The sequence below is a fragment of the Dicentrarchus labrax genome, unplaced genomic scaffold (genome assembly GCF_905237075.1).
Source record: "Dicentrarchus labrax unplaced genomic scaffold, dlabrax2021, whole genome shotgun sequence".
NCBI lineage: Eukaryota > Metazoa > Chordata > Actinopteri > Moronidae > Dicentrarchus > Dicentrarchus labrax.
The window spans coordinates 20168167-20185556 of NW_026136711.1; the positions used below are offsets into that span (position 1 = coordinate 20168167).

The 17390-nt window shown below is 41.3% G+C and overlaps 3 protein-coding genes across 4 annotated transcripts; 2 read left to right on the forward strand and 1 right to left on the reverse strand.

Annotated features, from left to right (window-relative positions):
• The first annotated feature begins 790 nt into the window (after positions 1-790).
• Positions 791-10712, forward strand: LOC127372562 (olfactory receptor class A-like protein 4). 2 transcript variants are annotated; one of them, XM_051416452.1, is made up of 4 exons: positions 791-1549; positions 1802-2065; positions 4801-4899; positions 10542-10712. In XM_051416452.1, exons 1-4 carry the CDS (start codon positions 1265-1267, stop codon positions 10710-10712), a joined length of 819 nt encoding a protein of 272 aa, XP_051272412.1. In that variant the 5' UTR covers positions 791-1264. The 2 variants fall into 2 exon arrangements, with proteins under 2 accessions (XP_051272412.1, XP_051272411.1); XM_051416451.1 differs by lacking the exon at positions 10542-10712 and adding an exon at positions 5170-6075 and having other exon boundaries at positions 4801-5046.
• Positions 10713-11313: 601 nt separating this feature from the next.
• On the reverse strand, positions 11314-12959 carry LOC127372558 (olfactory receptor class A-like protein 4). Its single transcript, XM_051416445.1, has 2 exons — positions 12773-12959; positions 11314-12685 (listed from the first exon to the last, which is right to left on the reverse strand). The coding sequence occupies exons 1-2, from the start codon at positions 12857-12859 to the stop codon at positions 11663-11665; spliced, it is 1110 nt and encodes a 369-aa protein (XP_051272405.1). The 5' UTR covers positions 12860-12959; the 3' UTR covers positions 11314-11662.
• Positions 12960-14771: 1812 nt separating this feature from the next.
• On the forward strand, positions 14772-16932 carry fndc10 (fibronectin type III domain containing 10). The gene is made up of 2 exons (XM_051416449.1): positions 14772-14877; positions 15044-16932. The coding sequence occupies exon 2, from the start codon at positions 15209-15211 to the stop codon at positions 16262-16264; it is 1056 nt and encodes a 351-aa protein (XP_051272409.1). The 5' UTR covers positions 14772-14877; positions 15044-15208; the 3' UTR covers positions 16265-16932.
• The last annotated feature ends 458 nt before the right edge of the window (positions 16933-17390 follow it).

Here is a 17390-nt window from a genome sequence, read left to right on the forward strand (position 1 = left end):
AATAATAGTTATTCCTCCTGGATAAGGACGTTACCTGGAACATTAGGATTAATAAAGTCTATCTATTTAATCAGCAGAGATAGAACATAATAGAAAGGACTGAAAAGTGCTTTGTCATTTGAAGATGCATTAGGTTTTATATTATCTTAAAACTACTTACAGTTACTTTGAATGAATGTACCCACTGATCTGTTTTGTTTTATTTTGATTGAGTATAAATATAATAAATATTAATAAATAAATGCAAACATGGGTCAGTGGCTGTTCAAAGCACTCTTAACTGCTAAATGTTTTGCACACCTACCTTAAATATATTGCTGTAAGATTGTAGAAGGATATACTGCTGGTTGGATATATTGTATATTCATCTGTATCATCTTATTTTTAATGGATGGTGACAGCTGTAGAGTAATAGGAAAGGGGGGAGAGAGAAAGGGGTGCTGCAGCCAGCACTCACAGCACATGGGGCACCAGCTCCACCAGGTGAGCTATCAGGGCTCCAAGTCTTCATTTTAGCCTTAGTGGAAATTTTACCAAATTTGATTGGTGCACTTGTTACCTCCTCTGAAAAGTAGAAGAGTATATATGTTTTCCTTGTTATGTTAGCGACCAATTTGATTTGTGACCATTGTGGTTGTGAATGCCAAGTGAGAAGGGAAGGGACACCACAGAGTGATTTAAAGGTAAAATGATTTATTTTAGGTTTTCAGTGTTTATAGGTGCCCACCTCTGGCCTGGTGATGAAGTGCAATCAAATGTTTTGTTCGTTTGCTTAATCAAGAAAAAAACATGCACACACAAACAAAAAGATTTCCACCTCCCTGAGGATGATGGCTTAACAAATGAAGTTGCAAAGGAAGCACATTCCATTCAGGGAAGCCGATTAATCTCCTGTGTTTCATTAACCTACACCTTGAGCTCCCTAAGGCATAAAACGTAGTGTTGCTTTTTGGCTTTGTGAGGGTCTAGTAGGAATTATCTTACCAGATCTTAGCACAAAGACACCTCTGCTGTCAGTTTTCTGTCATGATGACACAGGTAGGATCACCTTCTTCCATTGGCCCCATGAAGGAGTGTCTTAAGTTTGCTGACTGCACCTGCAAAGACCAGTTGGGTGATTACACTGGTGCCTAACATGTTGGCAGCATGCTGGAGAATGAAAACTGAATTATATTCACCTGGCACACATTAAATTGAAGATGGAGTGTGCTGTAAGACTTTATATCAGCTGATAAAACTGCTTTTTAGACAGGTTGTTGAGACAATGGCGGCAATCAACAGCCTCATGGAGAATTCTGGAGACACAGAGCTTGTGGGGATGGGACTTCGTGTCTCTGTGTCCCCCGTACAAACTGCCTTCTACATCCTCCTGGTGATTATAGGCGTCCTGGGTAACGCCACTGTGGTCGGGGTGATTGGTCAGAGTGTAATAATGGACCGTGGTGGAGGACGTAACTCGGACATCATTATCATTAACATGGCACTGTCTAACCTGCTGGTGTCTCTGATGAGGAACACACTGCTTGTCATCTCAGACATGGGACTACAGGTATGTGGTCTTTAAGATCAATAGTTTTTTGGATGAATGAGTCATCCTTTAGTTAGTTCGGAGGGTATGGTGATTTGACTTTCTTGCGCCACATACATTATTGTTTGTCTATGCCAAAGTGTAGATTTTTGACAAGGTTTTGTCTTTCACAACAAACCCACAGTAGCTGAAAAGTTAAGAGGTGAATTAGATGTCAAGCAGAATATCAGTAAAGAAAACTCTTGTGAATATTCACCTGTCTTTATTTTACAGCTGTACTCATCCAAAGAGTGGTGTCAGTTTCTCATGGGTGTCTGGGTGTGGCTGCGATCTGTCAACGTGTGGTCAACACTGTTCCTCAGTGTGTTCCACCTCCAGACATTGAGGCGTGTGGCTCCAGTTGTTGGGAAGCTTTACGGGGCCCGGGGCGCTCCTAAGACCCTACTGCTGAGTCTGGGCCTCATCTGGCTTCTCAATTTTATTTACTCCATTCCTGCTCATATCTTTTCTACCAGTGGGAACGAGAACAGCACAGAGGTGAGAGGCTGCATTAGCTTAAATTAAATGAATGAAATTACAGTAGGAGGTAATTTAGTGCCAAGTTTAAAAATAAACTATCATACGCTAATACAAAATTGAGGAAAAAGGCTTGATTTTAAAATTGACAACTCAAGAAAAAATAAATGGAAACCAACAGATGTCTAGAACAGTTGGAAAAATACACCCAAAAATATAAAACTGTATAGGATGCTTTCAGAAAAAGGTCAGAAAAAATGTTATATATACGTTATATTTAAAGAGTTAAAACAAATAACACCACATTATGTAAGAACTTGACAAAATGGAATTAATTTTCACTTTATTATATAATTACACCTGCATTTTGTAACTATTGTCCCCATATTGTGGGGAAATTACAATCTTCCCACTTTATGTAATAAATGATTACATATGGTGGAGGCCATTACAAAATGTAGGGGTTGCATATTTGTTTGTCTGAGTTGGACTTAATAAGCTGAAGATTTTTGTTGGGTTTTTTAGGGTTCCCTGCCAAAAGACCATTGCAGTAGTCAACCCTGCTAGAAATAAAAGCGTGAATGAGAGTTTCGGTTCGGCATCTGACATAATATCCTTGAGTTTGGTTTTATTTGTAAGATGATAACAAGCTGATCTTGTTACTGCTTTTATGTGGCTGTTTAGATTAAGGTCAGACTATAATGCCACAGGTCATATAAGAGTCTAATTTAATATTTGGGCAGTTTAATTAAGGTTAATTGTTAAAAATATGACTTGTACAGATATGATTATACATTTTCATCATAAAAAAAGTGTTACAGTCCTTTAAAGTTTAGAGAAATGTTTTCCGTAAACCAACAAAGATTTAATGTTAGGTTGGACATAATTATATATACTGTAGGTGTATGTGACATCCTACTAAACCTGCAAGAGTGCTGAATTTAAAAAAGTTTAATAATTGGATAGTTTCCTATTAATATAAGAAAATTCAAGATTTTGCAGCATCAATACTTCCATTGAAATGTGGCGCAAAAAGTACTGAAATCATGTAAATTACCAACAGCTCAACATAATGATTCAAGGTAATTTACAATGCAGGGTTGTAAAATAAGTTCCCTTTAGGCTACTAAAATAATAAATATTACATATATGCTGTTCTATATAACAGCAACCTCTCATTGAACAGCCACATCAAATCTGTCACACAGTCATGCTTCTTTCAACTCAGGAAAATCTACCAGATGAAGCCATTTCTCTCAACCAAAAATCTGGAAGCAGTCGTTCATGCTTTTATTTCATCTCGCCTAGATTACCTTTTTTGTCTGCAGCAAAAAGTCTCTCTCCTCCTTACAGCTGATTCAAAATGCAGCCGCCAGGATTTTAACAGGTACCAGAAAACAAGAACCCATTATACCAATCCTTTCATGTCTGAACTGACTGCCTTTAGCCCTTTATAGGACACTCATTGAAATACTTACATTTTAACCCTGGAGTGTTATTGGTGGATTTAAGAAGAAATTTTTTCTTTCATGACTTTTTAAAAAAAGTTTCAGTTGTAGGCTGAAAATCAAAGTCAATGATGTATAGGTGGGCTGGCACAACAATAGCCTGTGGCACTGCAGGCCTCCTCTTCCCATAGAAGGACTGAGCAGACAGCTGCTGCAAAATAAATATGCCACATCAATATACTATGAAAATATGTAATAAATAAGGCATAAGCAAATAAAGATCAAGCCCACTTTGAGTTATTTGTGAAAGAAAGCCATAACAGAGAAGTGTATATTAGTATATCACCTATAAAAAAAACCCCACCAAAATGTGCCAGTGTTATTAAAACTGTCATAAAGGAAGTTACCATATAACTAACCTTATATATGGTTCCTTGCCCGATAAAAAAAATTATTTATCACTTTAAAGGCACCAAATGTGCTGGCCCCAAGCTATATCTCCGACCTTTTAATCCGCCAACAAATGCAGATCTCCAGGTGGTTCCCAAATCAAGGTTAAAAAAACAAAGGTGACAGAGCGTTTGCCACCAGAGTCTTCCAGAGGAGAACAGGATGGCAAATTCTATCACTTCTTTTAAGTCTCTTCTTAAAACTCACTTTTATAGTCCTGCCTTCCAGTGACCCGTTTTACTAACCTTTTACTCAACAGGAGTTAATTGGTTTTTAAAAAATTGTTTTATCTTTTATTTATTGCTATATTTTACAGCACCTATAATAATAATGTTTATTGTTTTATTCTATATATTGATGCTGGTTGATTGTATTGTCTTTACCCTGTGGAAGCACTTTGTAAGGTGCTATATAATAAAAAGTGTATTATTACTATTATCATTATATACACACAAAATGATTTACAGTAAAATTGATTAATAAGTCATAAAACTTAAATCAAAATACTATTTTGAATGATGAAATGCTGAGGATGAATTAAGCAGTATCACAGCCTGAGAGAAGAAGCTGTCTTTAGTCTGGTGGTACAGCAGTGAAACCTTCTGTACGTCTTTCATTAATGTATAATCAGCTTAAAATAAGAATTGTTGTGTTTTCATTATCTTAGAATGAGTCTTTTTATATCTACACTGTGGGTTGCCTTCCATGGAGTCCACCATGTTAAGATCAAAGTCAAATATAGATGTCTTCTATCTAAGTAAAAAATACTTCTCCCTAAATTGCTGATTACATTGTGTGTTCCACCCTCTTTCCTCCATGTTTTGACTCCACTCCTCTATCTTCCTCCTCTTTTCTCAGACCCTAATGCTGGTGAGCAGCACAACACGCCCCCTGCTGGGCTGTGTGTGGAACTTTCCCTCTAGCTACAGTGGCCTGGCCTATGCCACCACATCTATGGTGATCCATGAAACAATTCCCATAATCCTAATGGCCTTTACCAATCTTGGCTCCCTTTACACACTCTACACCCACTGCAGGAAGCGGGGTTCGGTGCAAGATGCACCTGTCATAAAACGGGTGCCTGCTGAGAGACGAGCAGCCAAGGTAAGGAGGAACAGATAAACATGGATATCAATTGTTTTCAGCAACATTTTTATTGGAGTCAGTGTAAACATATTAGTCTTGTCATGTCACTCACCTAATACTTTGCATTGTGTGTTTCTCCAGGTGATTCTCGCTCTCATAATGCTCTTCATTGCATCCTGGGGAACCAGCATTATCTCTGTCAACTATTTCAACTACAATCAAGGCTCCTCAGCGGAGTTTCTTCTGGTCATTGCTCGTTTTGCCAACATTATTTTTATTGCCATGTCTCCTGCTGTTCTGGCAGTTGGCCACCGGCGGCTGCGGTCTTTCGTCAAGTCTGCGCTCTCTCACTGACAGATAGTACACTCTGCTGAAGCTCTGGAGGTACAGCTCACACAGTACTGCTAATCATAAACTACTACTTGTCATCAATTTCTCTCAAAAACATTTAAAGGAGGTTCATTGTTATAGGTATGCATATATACATATATATATATATCATATATATATATATATATAATATATATATATGATGTTTCTGTGTCTCTGGAGTTGGACTCATGGACTCAATGAAAGGATAAAAAGTAATTCAGTACCTCCAACTGAGATCACCCATAAAGCCCACTCCATGTTAGTCAACAAAGGATGGAAAAGAGGTTTGGTTTCTAAACTTAATTCCCTATTCCAGTTTATTTCTTATGAAGCTCTTTCCATCATAAATCTATGGACCTGAAGCACTACATAAGAAATGATCCACTCGACTGGGAGAAGATATTGTCTTCGATTCTCATTGCTTCTAAAAACCCAGACCACATTCACAAGACCTACCTTAGTCAGAGGACGAGTGAAACAGTTCATGAAACAGTTATCATCTCCAATAATTGCACCTTGTGCCCAGATGGGCTGGTCCTACGTGTATATGTATTTGGAATGGATGGATATGAGGTTTTATTGGGACGAGGTTTGCGTCACTATTGGATGTAGCTGTGCCATGCTCTCCCACTATGCTACTCTTGTATGATACTACCTGACTAAGATGATCGTTAGTTTGAAAACCTCCACATGAAGTTATGAGAGCCCAATGGATCAATACGTCAATTGATATAATTAATAAGGAACTATCAGTGGTGCTGGAGCTGGTACTGTTACAGCCTGTTAAGTGATGGCAGATAAAATCAAATAATTGTTTACCATGTTTATTTATTGTTACATGTTTATTTATTGTGTCCTGTAAATACGTCCATGGATGGGGTTGGGGTGAAGGGGGTTGCCACGAGGTTCTTGTTTTTTGTTTTATGTTGTATTGTTATTGCTGTCTTTACTTTGTCTTCTCTGTATATTCCTGAAGTAAGAGGACAATAAAAAGTTGATCATAAAAAAAGAAGTGACATTGTAAGACAGCAGTCTCTGGCCCACAATTTGAAATAATTGGCTTTATTGAACTTCACATCCTTATAAGACATTTTAGCATTAAAACACACTTATGATAACTTCATACCATTTGACCTAACAGCAAACTTTTGAGGATGACTTGCTGAGCTGCCTCTCCCAAGTATTTGTTTTTTTCCTTATGTGCTACATTTTTTGGGAAGAGTTTCTCTTTGGCGTATATTTTTTATTTTTTGTACATTTTATTTATGCAGATTTTTATACATACAGGCACACATAGTACAAACAAAAAAGACAGTAAACCAGACAATTAAAACAAAACAAAACAAAAAAATTAAAAACATACAGCCAGCACTTACTCATTATATAAAAAGAAAATGTATAATTATACATGTCGAAAAAGATTGCTTGACAAAATTCCTAATTTGTAGATAATGAAAAAATTGATTAGTAGGGAGTTTAAACTTAGCCTGGAGCTGGGCAAAAGATGCAAAATTATTATCAATGTAGAGATCCCTGATATTAGTTAAACCTTTATCTGACCAGTGCTTAAAGACAGCATCCATCAAACCAGGCTTAAAACAGGGGTTCTGACATATGGGAGCATGAATTGACATTTCTGGGACGTTCAGAATTCCCTTGATTTACTTTAAAATTTTATTCGAGTTGCAGAGAAAGAAATGATTGCGTAGGGATTTAATTTTATTATCAGGTTTTGAGAATAGAATGGCTGACAAGGAGGCACCAGTAAGTCATACAGCATTACTAAGCTCAATCTCAGGCCATCTAGGGCCGGGCCCGCCCTCCTCTGCACCCCCAGCCGTGGACTGATTCCAGAAAACCCATAGTCTGGCATTACAGGCCCAGTAGTAATGCCGAAAGACAGGCAGGCCTAAACCACCCTCCTCAGTGGGCTTCTGTAAGTGGGCCTTTGAAATACGGGGGGGCTTGGAGGCCCAGACGAAGGGCATGATAATAGAGTCTAACGTCTTAAAAAAGGAAGAAGTGAGGAAGATGGGCACATTCTGAAATAGCTAAGTAAATTTAGGGAGCACGACCATTTTAACAATGTTGACACAGCCAATCAATGAAAGGGGGAGAAGTTTCCATTTATCTATCATACACTTGAGCCTGTCAATCAGATCCATATAATTAAGTTAAAGAGAAGTTTTGGATTTCTCGGGATGTTAATCCCCAGATAAGAAAAGTGGTCATGGCCTGGTAAACCAGGAACAACAGACCAACTCTTTACTCTTTCAGGTGTCTTGGAAGGGGCCTGGGAGTATGTCCATCCGGTCTACATGTGCTTTGCAGATTTGGAGAAGGCATATGACCGGGTTCCCCAGGATATCCTGTGGGAAGTGCTGTGGGAGTATGGGGTGAGGGGGCCACTTCTCAGGGCCATCCAAGCCCTGTATTTCCAAAGCGGGAGATGTGTCCGGATTCTTGGTCGTAAGTCGGACTCGTTTCCAGTGGGTGTTGGCCTCTGCCAGGGCTGCGCTTTGTCACCAATCCTGTTTGTGACTTTCATGGACAGGATATCGAGGCATAGTCGTGGGAGGGAGGGGTTGCAGTTTGGTGGGCTGAGGATTGCATTGCTGCTTTTTGCCGATGATGTGGTCCTGATGGCATCATCGGCCTGTGACCTTCAGCACTCACTGGATCGGTTCGCAGCTGAGTGTCAAGCGGCTGGGATGAGGATCAGCACCTCTAAATCGGAGGCCATGGTTCTCAGCAGGAAACCGGTGGATTGTCTACTCCGGGTAGGGAGTGAGTCTTTACCCCAAGTGAAGGATTTCAAGTACCTCAGGGTTTTGTTCACGAGTGAGGGAGCAGGAGATTGGCCGGAGAATCGGGGCAGCAGGGGTGGTATTGCGGTCCCTTTATCGCACTGTACAAAGAGAGTTGAGCCGAAAGGTGAAGCTCTCGATCTACCCGTCGATCTTTGTTCCTACCCTCACCTATGGTCATGAGAGATGGGTCGTGACCGAAAGAATGAGATCCCGGGTACAAGCGGCCAAAATGGTTTCCCTCAAGAGGGTGGCCGACGTCTCCCTTAGGGATAGGGTGAGAAGTTCGGACACCCGCGAGGGACTCGGAGTAGAGCCGCTTCTCCTTTGCGTCGAAAGGAGCCAGCTTAGATGGTTCGGGCATCTGATGAGGATGCCTCCAGGGCGCCTCCCGAGGGAGGTGTTCCTGGCAGGTCCAGCTGGGAGCAGGCCACGGAGCAGACCGAGGACCAGGTGGAGGGATTATATCTCAACACTGGCCTGGCAACGCCTCGGGATCCCCCAGTCAGAGTTGGCCGATGTGGCCAGGGAAAGGGAAGGTTGCGACCCAACCCCGGATAAGCGGATGAAGATGTACGTATGTATGTACATTAAATTAAGCAAAGGAAAGTCTATCGGGAATGAAGCCTGATTGTTCTTTGGCGTATTTAAGATCAGATTGGGTTTGAACCATTGGAAAGTTTATATTTTGGGTTTGTGCACATAAACTTGATTTGACAGTGCAATAATGTGTCTCAGTTTGACTTGCATTACATGGCTTGAAATACCTCAAAATAAGATAAAGTCAAACACTAGCGGCATGATTACATGAGTTGCTTGGCGTTCAGTGGACATGTTTGGCCCATACACCCATGCATTGCTGTTGTGGTTTGTTTTATTTCCTTTAATTGATAGTGACAGCTGTAGAGTGACAGCAAAGGGAGGAGAGAAGAAGGGGATGACACACAGCAAAGGGCCACAGGTCAGAGTCGAGCCCATGGCCCCTGCAGCAAGGACTCAGCCCCGGCACACAGGATGAGAGCTCCAGGTGAGCTATCAGGGCGCCCCACGAAATTTTGCCAAATTTGATTGGTGTACTTGCTCCTTTGATAAATAGGGTCTTTTTCCTTGTTATGTTAGTGAACAATCTGATTGTGGTTTGTGCATGCCAAGTGAGAAGAGGAGAGACACCACAGAGTGACTTAAAGGTCAAATGATTTCTTTTAGTTTCAGTGTTTATAGGTGCCCACCTCTGGCCTGGTGATGAAGTGCAATCAAATGTTTTGTTCATTTGCTCAATCAAGAACCTACATGCACACACAAACAAAAAGATTCTCCCCGAGGATGATGGCTTAACAAATGAAGTTGCAAAGGAAGCACATTCCATTCAGGGAAGCTGATTAATCTCCTGTGTTTCATTAACCTGTACCTTGAGCTCCCCAAGGCATAAGCATAGTGTTGCTTTTTGGCTTTGTGAGGGCCTAGTAGGAATTATCTTACCAGATCTTAGCACAAAGATGTCGTGATGACAGAGGTGAAGACCCCATGAAGGAGTGTCTTAAGTTCACTGGCTGCACCTGGGCCGTGAGTCAATCTCAGCTGTCCTATTAAGACAAAAATGTAAAAAAAAAAAATAATAATAATAAGTTACATTGCATTTAAGTTAATGCAAAAACACAGCTATGATTCTATGATGTTTTGTGATGAGTAAATTACAAGTAAAATTCTTAAAACAAAATTTAAAGTAAGGATAAACTGGATTGTATATATGTGATGTTCTATTAACCCTGCAAAAAGTGCAGAATTCAAACTAAGGGTTTAAGTTTAATTAAAGGTTTAGCAACAACAATCCTGAAAAGTAATACAGAAAGTTCTGAAATCACGTAAGCAATACCACAATGTAACACACTTCATCTGAGGTAAGAGCCCTGCCTTTAAGTTTTGATTAGCAACAAAATGTTTGTGTCAAATATAGATGTCTTCTTTCCAAGTAAAAAATACTTCTCCCTAAACTGCTGATTACATTGTGTGTTCCACCCTCTTTCCTCCATGTTTTGACTCCACTCCTCTATCTTCCTCCTCTTTTCTCAGACCCTAATGCAGGTGAGCAGCACAACACGCCCCCTGCTGGGCTGTGTGTGGAACTTTCCCTCTAGCTACAGTGGCCTGGCCTATGCCACCACATCTATGGTGAGTAATGGATGGGTACAATAATTTACAGCAGACCTGAGATTTCATATATGGAACATATAAACATGGATATAAATTATTTTCAGCAACATTTTTTATTGAAGTCAGAGTCAATACTAATCTTCATTTTACTTCCCTAATTCTTTGCATTGTGTGTTTGTCCAGGTGATTCTCGCTCTCATAATGCTCTACAGAGGAGTTTCTTTTGGTCATTGCTCATTTTGCCAACATTATTTTTATTGCCATGTCTCCTGCCGTTCTGGCAGTTGGCCACCGGCGGCTGCGGTCTTTCATCAAGTCTGCGCTCTCTCACTGACAGACAGTACACTCTGCTGAAGCTCTGGAGGTGCAGCTCACACAGTACTGCTAATCATAAACTATAAACTATTTTCATCAATTTCTCCCAAAAAAGATTTAAAGGAGGTTCATTGTTATAGGTATGCATATATGATGTTTCTCTCTCTCTCTGGAGTTGGACTGATGGACTGAAAGGCTAAGTGTCAAAACATAATTCAGGTTACAAGGATTTGTGCTACATGAGCCAATGAATTTAATTCTTTATGTAGACAGGGCTGATAGATGGTGTGATGTATTCTACATAACACAATAAATAATATTTAAACCAAATCTCACATTTCTGGACTTAAGGATATGTAAATCCTTATAATACAATTTTGTGTTAAAACACAGGCAATGTTGGTAATATATTTATTAAACATGAAAGGACAACTTATGATAACTTTATCCTACCGGACCTAATAGCAAGCTTCTCAGACTGAGTTGCTAAATTGCCTCTCAGAGGATTTCCTTAAAGTTTTTCTTTAGCTATTAGAAATCAGATGGTGATTAAGCCATTGGAAAGTTTATAATAAGGTTTGTAAAGCCTATTGAGACTCAAGACTAACTTATACACATAAAGGTAACTTGACGGCGCAAACAAAAGAAAACTACAGTTTTTATTAAAATACATCTCAGCTGAAAAGAAACAACAAAGACACAATGACACATTGGATTGATTAAAACTATTTTAACAATCAAAGAAACAAAATCACTTACTTGACTGCACTGTAATAATTTCTGACTTAGCCAATATACTGTGTCTCAGTTTGACTTGAATTAAATGACTTGAAATATCTCAAAATAGGCTAAAATAATACTTGATGATAGTTCTGTCCAGATGAAACGTAGTGCTGTGCCTCTGGATTCAGATGGATGAGGCAGCTGTCCTTACGTATATGAGTATACATTTTAGTATTTTTTTAGTACTTTAGAATCAACACTTGGAATCATTTGTGTGCTTTTACTTTCTCCTCCACTTTAATGACCCTGCTCTCTTTTTGAACAATAAAAACAGTTTCTTTTCCCTTCTTTCCTGTAGTTTTTGGGGATTCACCCGCCTCTTCAGTGTCCTCGCTGTGACATTTAAGAAATTTAGACCACCCCAGTATCATACTCATGATTCTCCTTCTCAGCTTGCCATGTCCCAGGGCCACCACCATAGGACTGAAGCCTACAAACAGCGAGGCAGAGAAGTGGGACACAGTCAGCAGCCCTTCAGCGTGGTGTCCCCCGTCATGGTTATAGTATGTCACCGCAGCAACCTGTAGCGCCCAGCAGACCACGAAGAGAGACACTAGCGACATGATTACATGAGCTGCTTTGCGTTCAGTGGACACATGTTTGTCCAGCTCCCCGTGAGCTCCTCCTGACTCTCCCCCTGAGGTAACAGCTCGAATATGTTTTGCCAGAGCATGAAGCGTGGCCAGGTTGGTGCAAACCATCAGCACCAGTGGTAACACCTCATTAAGTGCCAGCGACGTGGAGGCAAAGGCTGAGCCCTGCTCGGTGGAGGGGAACTCCCAGATACAGCCCAGCAAAGGCCTGGTGGTACAACTGATCACCATCAGCTCCACAGTGGCGTTTCCGTGAACATGAGTGGTATATATCAGAGCTGGAATTGAGAAGACCAGGTTTGCCCCCCACACCAGCCACAGGACGATCCAAACCCGCCGCCTCTCCCTCTGCTGTGCGAGGGGTCCAAAGGCCACATGCTGCCGCCTCAAGGTCGTGCAGTGGAAGAGGCTCAGAGCTAGAGTCACCCAACAGCCTACAGCTCGCCACCACACCCACAGCAGCATGAAGACTCGGCACCAGCCCGGCGACAGGGACACATCCAAGCCCAGGTCCGACACAAAGATGGGCACCGTGCGGAAAAGTGAGGTCAGCAGGTTGGCCAGAGACAGGTGCACCAGAATGGTGTCAGAGGGGGGGAGTCTCCGAGCCGGACTCTCAACAGCTGACTGAAACACCTGAGAACATAAACAAGACAGACTGAGAACAATCCTACCCAAAAAGTCCAGCTCAATTAACAAATAAGAAATTCTATATTGTCTCACCACATGGATGACCAAGATGTTTCCCAGAATGCCAGAAAAGACCAAGAGCCCAAACAAAATAGCATCTACAGTGAGAACCTCTGACATGGCATCATCCTTTGCGTGGCGACATAGTTTGCTTTTTCTTTGAGACGAGCATGTGTGTGAAAGTCAAACATCAAGGCTTCACGTGCACCACTACCGCTGCAGATGCTCCTCATGGTGTTTTATATATGCCCACACAGACAAACAAATAGATTAGTCACACAAAAGGGTTTCATGTCTGCTGACCAGGCTCAGGGTCAATTTCACCTAATATGTTGATGCGCCGAGTGTACATGCAACAGCAGGCATTTTCCACGTTTTCTTTCTGCATCAGCAACCAACTTCAAATGCTATGCTGTCTCTTGACCTGAGCGATCACATCAACAGGTGTGGGTCACTGTACTTTGTTGTGCACATAACAGCCTGTTCCTATTAAATTATTCACACTAATCATCACTTAACTCCGTTATGGAAATGGATGTGGTGAAGGACCAGCGATCTGCTTGAATATTTGTTAGTAGTTATCCTGACTGTAAAAAACGAACAATAGCTAAATAACAATAGCTAGTCACAGACCATCAACTGCAGATCAGACGGATTTAACCAATTATCCTATGTGACCTCTAAGGCACAGGTGGAGCTAAGTCAGTCCCACTGATGCAGCATCTTTCCTATTAGTCAGCCATTACACTCCCTTGGTACTAACTGTTTACTGGGTTGCCAAGTTTCTCTCTTGGGACGAGACAATTATTGGTTAGAATAATCTCAAATAAGCACTGCTTAATTAAATGTATTGTGGAGAACAGTGATGCCTCTTGATCATAAATGTTTTCCATTGTGCTTGAGATTTTTTTTAATAATGAGATGTTTCTCTTCATTGAAGAGACTGGCCTATGACAAAAGAATTAAACACAACAATTAAAAACTGTGAACACAATAAACCATACAATAGCTGCAGGGATTGATTGACTCCACTATTAAATTCATGTGTTGGATCCTCACTCCCTTTCATATAAGCAGCACATTTACTGAAATAACTTCAACCCAGGACAAATCAGCAGCAACAACTTTCTGTCTTACAATAGCAGTTAATGTCACGGTTGTGAGGACAAATTCGAGAATACAAGGTCTATTTCTTTGTCTTGTCCATTTCTACCATTTTCAAAAACACACACATAATAACAGCTCATATATACGTAAATTCTGACAACTGGTAAATACAGGTTTTATATAAGTGCCAATCTCTCTGTGTGGTGTGTCCCTTCCTGCGATGCATCACTGAATGCCATACATCAGAAAGAGAGAGAGGAAATGAGACACAACCCCCAATGGCAAACTATATAGAAAGGGACCAGAGCTTGATTAATTGGTTCATACGGTGTAACTTTGACAACGGCCAATTTGAATTATGTTTTCTGAATTCGAACAGCATCTGAGACAAATCTAGTTAACATAAAGCATAATAAAATCTGCAGTAGTCATTATCAGAAAACGACACGGCACCAATATTAAACATTCAGGTACCCATATTTTTGGTATGTGTTGTTTGGTACTTGAACCATATATTTTCTACAAATTTAATTTTAACAATGAGTGAAAATTATGATATATTAGATTCATTTTGAATTAAAATTTGTATTTTATTTCAAATACATTTAGCTTTCTGGGATCCAACCATAAATGTTAAACTAAAACAGTTTCTGTAGGTGTTTTTTTGCACTGGCAGACCTAACATCAGCTCTGATCTGATGTGTGCTGGATGTGGGTGATCTGCAGGTGAGCAGCACAGGTGGGATGCAGCTCGGTTTAAACGCTCCATCCGTCAGTGTTGTCAGGACTCTGGTTGTTGTCTCCGTTATTGACAGACACCCGGAGCACTGAGTGGGATGATGACTCACAAACCGACTGCTGAAGATGACTACAAATATTTTGTGCACGGCACCCACGCTCCCTAGCGGCGCGCGCTCCTCCACGTGCACTCTCGCACAGCGGGCATCAAAGCCCTTTACGTCAAGCCAGACAGGAAGGAGAAAGCAAATTTGATGGCACGATAGCCGGGTCCTCACGTCCCACCGAAACAAGTAAGTGATTTTTACAAATGCCCGAGAGGCTGAAGCTTCACCGAGGTGGCTTTTATTACTGATTAGGCTTTATTAACTTCAGCCTGCACGCTTGTCTTATGCAAGGTCAAACTCGGATCTCTTTCTGACTGGATGGCCGCATGATTAAATATTATTTTTGTCGCAGATGCACACCCGCTCCTCTCGCCCATGGACGCGCTCTCCTGTTTCACACGGATTTCGTCTGTGTGCACTGTGGCAGAGCTGATCTTATGGCAGACACCAGCCCGCCGAGCACCGTCGCCCATCTGATCCACTGTGAGATAAAATAATTCGACGAGAGGGAAGTGAGATGAAAAGCCAACAACGACCATCACTGCTCGCCTTATCGGCACTCCTGCTCTGCACATTACACCAGACAGATGGGTCCAGCAGATCTCATCGCAGCAGCTCAGCATCATCAACATCAACATCAACAACATCCCCATCAGAGGTGAGAGGCAGGAATCATTTGGGGACGCCCCAAATCGAGCTAGAACAGACTAATGTCAGTTCCAGCCATGGCAATCACAGCCAGGAAAGTAGGCCATCACCAAAGCTTAAAGAGATAACAGGCCAAGTGAATAGCCTCTCTTTCAACACCACCAGCAGAGGCAATTTTTCTACTGTGATATCTGAAAGGTCTGGCAGGGCACCAAGCTGGAGCCCAGAGGAAGGGGTGTCACCACTGTGTGCCTACCGAATGATTGAGGGAGGCATTGGGGGGCAGCTGTGTTTTCGACACACACTGCCTGGGTACAAGTGTCGCAAGGGAGACTGCAGGACAGTGGTGTCTTTGGGGAATCTGGTTGCAAATATTCTTATCAATGGCAGCGTACTGTTACAGTGGACCCACGAGGGAGAATCCGCAATGGCCGGCCGAGACATGAAGACAAAAGAGACTGCGGCTGGTCAGAAGAGCAGTGGGGACCCTGGGACAAATTCAACGAGACAGGAAACTCTGAGATCAAACACTGTTTTCGGTGGCCGACGCCACAGACGGTTAGGCTACGAGTTGAGCTGCTGGTGGAATGGAAGCTACACTCAGTTTGAGTGTGCTGGTGTCCATCTTGGATCTGGCTGCAGGGACTTTCTCCTCACTGAGCTGCATGAGAACATCCCGTACCGCATCTGCCTGCGCTCCCTGGCCCACTCCGATCCAGCTCAGAGGGCAGACCAGCGGGACTGTGTTGAGTTTACCCTGCCGCCTTCTGGGATGCAGGACATCGTGATTGCCATGACAACGGTGGGGGGAGCTATTTGCGTGATGCTGGTCATCATCTGCTTGCTGGTGGCATATATCACAGAAAACATCATGAGCCCCACGACGCAGCACACATACTCCTACCGCTCTCACTCGCGTCACTGATGCTACACTAAATCCAAGATGCACTGCTAAATGAATAAAAATGGCCTACATTTAACATTCATGATGACCACGTCTAATCTCACAATCATAGTCACTTGTTGTCAATGATAATTGTTTTTCAATCAGCCACACAATATGATAGACACATCCTTTTATGACTGAATTGAAGCACAATCTGCTGTGGCTTTGCAAATAACATGCCTTGTCAACCTCTGCGAGGATGCACTGAACCAAAAGTACTGATAACCTGATTTACTATTATACAGTAGTTTACTGTGTCATGTTTTTGTTCAAGGTTATCCGTGATTGAGTCTGTCACTCTGTATGCAGGCAGCATTTATACAGCAATACAATTAATCAGATGGCTTTGAGTACATCGGAAACAGCAGTTTTTGCTAAATGTGCAGCCTGTGAAAATGTCCAGACTTGTCCTCTTTTTGCTAGGGACACAGGAAAATGAAACTTTACTTAATTCAATTTTTTCACTTGACTAAATCATCCTACCATCTAGTTTTGCTTTAAGGTCTGCATACAGTATGTATTTGTACCATTTTGTGAAGGGCAATCCAATCTAGTGTACAATCTCTAAATACTGTGCCAAACATCTTGAGTTAGAATGCCTTTATGTCCTGCTGTGAGTGAATAAAGTACCATGAGGTCATTTGTAATACTTTACAGCTGTCCTTATTTTCCCCCTTGTGTGAGAGTGTGTGCATGTCTGAGTTTTCACATCCAAGGACAATTTATCAACAACAGACATGAATTCAAAATATTTGTATAAAAACAAACTCTTGCTGGGTGTCTGATGCAGTTCGATCACAAAAAAGAAAAAGAAAAAGGGGCTTGATCCCATTATTAAGGTTTTTTCTTGTTTATGTCTTCCTGGATGTTACACTGGATATAAATGTATCCTAAACTAAAATCAGATCAGGAGTAGGTGATATGAATCCTCTATCATGGTATATGCAACTTCAGACAGTCAAATTCCTGTCTATGTGTACATATACTTGGCCAATAAAAATTATTCTGATATTGAGATATTGACAGAAATGTAAATCTTTTTGGTAAATTGGGTACATTAAATACTTGGCAAATCAAAGTGGTTTATCACATTGATGGAACAAAC